Source organism: Pseudophryne corroboree, chromosome 1 (assembly GCF_028390025.1).
Source record: "Pseudophryne corroboree isolate aPseCor3 chromosome 1, aPseCor3.hap2, whole genome shotgun sequence".
NCBI classification, from domain to species: Eukaryota; Metazoa; Chordata; class Amphibia; order Anura; family Myobatrachidae; genus Pseudophryne; species Pseudophryne corroboree.
Window position 1 is genome coordinate 988,568,850 of NC_086444.1, and position 6,000 is coordinate 988,574,849.

Genomic DNA, 6,000 nt, shown 5'->3' on the forward strand with positions numbered 1-6,000 from the left:
TGTTATCGGGGGAAACCCACGCATCATCACACACCTCATTTAATTTCTCAGATTCAGGAAAACTACAGGTAGTTTTTCCACACCGAACATAATACCCCTTTTTGGTGGTACTCGTATTATCAGAAATGTGTAAAACATTTTTCATTGCCTCCATCATGTAACGTGTGGCCCTACTGGAAGTCACATTTGTCTCTTCACCGTCGCCACTGGAGTCAGTATCCGTGTCGGCGTCTATATCTGCCATCTGAGGTAACGGGCGCTTTAGAGCCCCTGACGGCCTATGAGACGTCTGGACAGGCACAAGCTGAGTAGCCGGCTGTCTCATGTCAACCACTGTCTTTTATACAGAGCTGACACTGTCACGTAATTCTTCCAACAGTTCATCCACTCAGGTGTCGACCCCCTAGGGGGTGACATCACTATTACAGGCAATCTGCTCCGTCTCCACATCATTTTTCTCCTCATACATGTCGACACAAACGTACCGACATACAGCACACACACAGGGAATGCTCTGATAGAGGACAGGACCCCACTAGCCCTTTGGGGAGACAGAGGGAGAGTTTGCCAGCACACACCAGAGCGCTATATATATACAGGGATAACCTTATATAAGTGTTTTTCCCCTTATAGCTGCTGTATTTTTAATACTGCGCATAATTAGTGCCCCCCTCTCTTTTTTAACCCTTTCTGTAGTGTAGTGACTGCAGGGGAGAGCCAGGGAGCTTCCCTCCAACGGAGCTGTGAGGGAAAATGGCGCCAGTGTGCTGAGGAGATAGGCTCCGCCCCCTTCTCGGCGGCCTTATCTCCCGTTTTTCTATGTATTCTGGCAGGGGTTAAATGCATCCATATAGCCCAGGAGCTATATGTGATGCATTTTTTTGCCATCCAAGGTGTTTTTATTGCGTCTCAGGGTGCCCCCTCCCAGCGCCCTGCACCCTCAGTGACCGGAGTGTGAAGTGTGCTGAGAGCAACGGCGCACAGCTGCAGTGCTGTGCGCTACCTTGTTGAAGACAGGACGTCTTCTGCCGCCGATTTTCCGGACCTCTTCTGTCTTCTGGCTCTGTAAGGGGGCCGGCGGCGCGGCTCTGGGACCCATCCATGGCTGGGCCTGTGATCGTCCCTCTGGAGCTAATGTCCAGTAGCCTAAGAAGCCCAATCCACTCTGCACGCAGGTGAGTTCGCTTCTTCTCCCCTTAGTCCCTCGATGCAGTGAGCCTGTTGCCAGCAGGTCTCACTGAAAATAAAAAACCTAAAACTAAACTTTTCACTAAGCAGCTCAGGAGAGCCACCTAGTGTGCACCCTTCTCGTTCGGGCACAAAATCTTAACTGAGGCTTGGAGGAGGGTCATAGGGGGAGGAGCCAGTGCACACCAGGTAGTTCTAAAGCTTTACTTTTGTGCCCAGTCTCCTGCGGAGCCGCTATTCCCCATGGTCCTTACGGAGTCCCCAGCATCCCCTTAGGACGTTAGAGAAACATACAGTAGGAGATGAAACGCTTGTACAGGTCACTGGGATGTTATGTGACCGGCGATCAGGAGACCACCGGCCACAATACCGACCACTAGATCACGCCCACTCAAACTACCGCCGGTCGGCATGCTGACCAACAGGGACTATTCCCACTCCTGGGTTTCCATGACACCCATAGAGTGGGAATAGAACCTGTGGCGAGCGCAGCGAGCAACAAAGCCTGCTGCGTGGCAACCGCAGTGAGCCCACAAGTGGCTTAGTTGCGCTCGCCCCCTGCCGGCCATCTCACAGGCGGGATCCCCGCGTTGGTATTGTGACCGGCGGTCATAACCAACCCGGGTCACTATACTTGGTATACATATTGACTGGACTGGCCATAGAGAGGTCAAAATGTCAACCCCTCCTCTGGTTCTCTTCTGACGTGCTGACCAGTTACTGACCACAGCCCACACTCAGGTTCTGCTTTTATTGGATTCAGATACCTCTGTCTGTGGGACAATACCAATGAAATCAGTGCTGGGGATAGTCTTCCAAACCTGCCATTCAGCTAGTCACAGGCTGCCTCTAGAAATATCAGACCATAGCACATATTGAAAAAAGGAGGAATATTTGCTGACAAATACAATGACCAAGTGTACTGTGAGACTGGAAAAAAACAAAAAACAACATTTCATTCTCTAGAACTCGTACTGTAACATTCAAATTTAGTTTGTTAATCTACATTAAAATCTTATATATATTTGCCGGTATCCGGATGCTAGGTCGACGTAGATAATGTTGACATGGACAAAAGGTCGAAATTACGTTTCTACATTTTATTATCTTAATTTTTTGACTTTTCATATACTTTACGATCCACATGGACTATGATAGGGAATAGTAGCTAGCCGCAGCATGGTGAGCAAAGTGATGCACTAACTGACGTTCCCGGTCACTTTATGGAGTAAACGACACCCAAAAAATAAAAAGAATCTCATGTCGACCTTTTGGAGTCAACCTAGACAGACACTTGACATTTTTTAGGTCGACTTAAGGCCCATACACACTGGGCAATTATGAGCTGGAAGCAGCTCACTTTTGGTGTTTTGAGCTGCTTTCAGCTCAAAACCGGCCAGATTGTATGCCCCAGCGATGAGCGCTGATGCGCGCCACCGCTTCATTGTCGGCAGCCGCCGTTCATCTGCTGGTATCACCAGCAGATGAACGGCGGGGTGGATGGCTTTCCATAGCGTCCTGCCATGGAAAGCCATTCACCCCCGCTGACATTGCTGGGCAGGGGGAAAAATAGCTCAATATGTATGCACTGAGCGATTTTCAGCGAGTTACTATTTAAGGGCAGCTACACACCTGGACGACGGGCAATTGTTCCGAAGGGAATTAAGCCCAGACCATGCTAGATTAACCGCACACACCAGGAAGCTGTAATGAAGGCCTGAATAATCACTATGCACTGGGTCACAGTCGATTTTTTCCAACTGGAAGATGCTGCATGCAACCCGCAGGAGCACGCAATTGTGCATAAACACTAGGCGATATGCACAATTTGTCTGCAAATACGGCAATCCATGGCAAGATTGACTTAGTGTGTACCTACCCTAAGTCATATGTATGCACAGTGCATGCCAAATTCAGTCTTATATTCTTTAACAAAAATGGAATAAGTGTAACAGGTGATGGCAGCTACTCTCATGGCTGAAGGCGGTGAGAACCCAAATATGCACATGGGTGAGAATAGGAGTATATTGTTACATTACAATTCCATTCACTATAAATGGTGACCACATTACGTGCAACTCGAACCAAGGCAAACCTTTTCTTCCATACCACAACTTCTACATTTCCAGTGTAAAGGGGAGATGTACTAAACCTTGGAGAGTGATAAAGTGGAGAGAGATAAAGTACCAGCCAATCAGCTCCTAACTGCCATGCTACAGGCTTGAAAAATAACAGTTAGGAGCTGATTGGTAATAGTTTCTCTCCAAGGCTTAGTGTCTGCCCCAATAGCCCAATGGAAATCTAGGCTGTATCACCAAAACTAGTGATAATACTTGTATCTTGCTGGCAGAATTTCGGCATATCTTCTTTAAAAGAAAGAGCTAAGCTATGGTAGAGCAATTTATTTCTTGTCTGGGCAACTGTAGTCAATGAATGGGGGCAACCAACTAACTTATATGGAGATAAACATGTCAAAACATTTCAATCTGCAACTGCAATGAACCATCTCAGAAGAACCACAGAGCTGTAATAACAATATAATGTGGGGAGTAAGCAACCTACCCAACAACCTACCCAGTATTACAGACCCTCCAACATGACCCGCCCCACTAGGTACAAAATGCTCTGTTTCTGGACTTCCCTCTTAATTTATGATTTCCATCACCTGTGTTGAACTAGTTAAATGGTAAGAAAGCTGTTTCTTCACAGGTGATGGCAATAATAAATTAAGAGGGAAGTCCAGAAACAGAGCATTTTGTACCTAGTGGGGCGGGTCATGTTGGAGGGTATGGTATTATCCTGCACTGATTTAAAGTGATATTCTGAACGTCACCTGTTGGTAAGAAAGTAATACACTGGCAATGGTGAATATATCTGCTATGCTTCAGACTTTATTGCCGACATGTGATTGTTAACCTCTGGAACCAAGATCTCTATAAAGGTAAACACAAATTTGTGCCATACTGAATATGTGACACATTTACTGACAGATACATGTGTTGTTATGCAGGTCATTAATGTGCTCTGCTCACGTCTATGCTCAGCCATATATACCTAAGGGCATGTTCATAAGAGGCAAGAAACAGTCATAACATTGGTTCTAAACAAAATTACATACAGCAAACAAGGTATTGTGACAGCCTCTGCTCTAATGCAGAGTGGCAGGATATCCTGGCACCCAGTGATTCAATGCCTGGTTTTGGATTTTGCTACAACTATTATGAAAAATAAACAGAAAGTTCTTATCAAGTGAAAAATCAGCAGTAGACTACATTAGCCTACAGAAAAAGACATCAAGATATTCAGACACATACAGTATCCAATGACGTGTTAATGAGCACATAGCCAGAGCCCCCCTCAGTATGCAGAGTGTAGTGCACTGCCAATGCAGGGGAAGTGGCAGAGCAGCACAGCCCCCCTCAGTATGCAGACTGTAGTGCACTGCCAATGCAGGGGAAGTAGCAGAGCAGCACAGCCCCCCTCAGTATGCAGAGTGTAGTGCACTGCCAATGCAGGGGAAGTGGCAGAGCAGCACAGCCCCCTTCATTATGCAGAGTGTAGTGCACTGCCAATGCAGGGGAAGTGGCAGAGCAGCACAGCCCTGACTCCAGCTGACACCGAGTAGAGGTGCTGCAGTGTGTGCAGAGCCAGACGTGCACTGTACAAATAATGATGGTTACAGAAAGGAAATGCCACATCATAATGAGGTCACTCACTCCGCTGCTCTGTAGTAGCCCTGCCTGAGGCAGCCAGTGTTGGTGTGATTGCACACTTACTTTTAGTGGCAGTGATGAGGTTTTTGCCATCTTTCACCAAGTCCTTGATAAACTTGTTAGTTTTGTCCAGCTCCGCCTCGTGCGAGCGTATCCTCTCCCGCAGCCAGGGGCTGTCCAGGTAACAGTCACTGAACTCCAAGGGCTGCAGCCCCATGATGCTGATCCCCAGCCCTGGCTCAACCTCAGAGCCGCCGACGCCGTGCTGCTACTGCCTCCTCCTTGTAAATCCCTTAATAGGCAACTGAGACTCAGGCACATAAATAGGCAGCTGCACGGCCGGTGCTCGGATCAGCTTGCAGGGCACAGCGAGGAGGGACAGCCGGGGGGTAACACAGGGACTGCGATGGGAAGGAAGAGTGGACTTAGTGGATCACTGACACCACCATGCTGAGCACAGCTCCATCCAGTGGGATAATACGAGTTTGGACAGATAATTCACACATCCCATCAAGCCCAGCATACACATTCCTCCACAGCGTTCCGCCCACAGCACAGCCCTCCTCCCACCACCTACACTAATACCATGCACTTCTCTGCCTGCCATCTCCTTGCTGCAACCCCCTTCCATTCCCCTCCCCTTTCCTTGTCCCCTTCCTCCACTGCATCTTCCTCTCTGTCACCTCTACCTCGTCCAGGACTCCTATACTAGTACTAGTGTAACTTCAATTTTGTCATATCTCATTCTGGTCTTTCCCTTCTGTTTTTATTTGCTATAGTACGCATTACATTTCCTGAGGAATTTACACACTGAATTACCCATACACTAGCGCGTTATAATGAAGGTGGCAGGGGAAAGTACAGAGTCTTATTTTATAACTTGTTACATGCTCTTTTCCTCATGCTGAGACTTGTGGTTCTGCATTATGACACAAGCCGACACTGTTTATTTCAGGATAAAAAAAAAAAAATATCACACTGCAAGACCCCGACGCCCCCTTTTCCCTTACTCCAGTGTTGAAAGAAACACATTAATAAGCGGTTAAAATACCATCAGTCGGAATCCCGGCTGTCTCAATACCGACGCCGGGATCCCGAC

At 47.5% G+C, this 6,000-nt stretch overlaps 1 protein-coding gene across 3 annotated transcripts in view; it reads right to left on the reverse strand.

Moving 5' to 3' along the window:
- Window positions 1–5,482, reverse strand: part of ARHGAP10 (Rho GTPase activating protein 10) — a 614,077-nt gene extending 608,595 nt beyond the window's left edge. Inside the window, exon 1 of one of the 3 annotated variants that reach the window (XM_063920579.1) lies at window positions 4,965–5,481. In XM_063920579.1, coding sequence (XP_063776649.1) covers window positions 4,965–5,118 — 154 coding nt within the window. In that variant the 5' untranslated portion in view covers window positions 5,119–5,481. Of the gene's footprint in view, window positions 1–4,904 lie in introns of all 3 variants that reach the window. The other 2 variants (XM_063920578.1, XM_063920580.1) reach the window with 2 other exon arrangements.
- Between the last annotated feature and the right edge of the window lie 518 nt (window positions 5,483–6,000).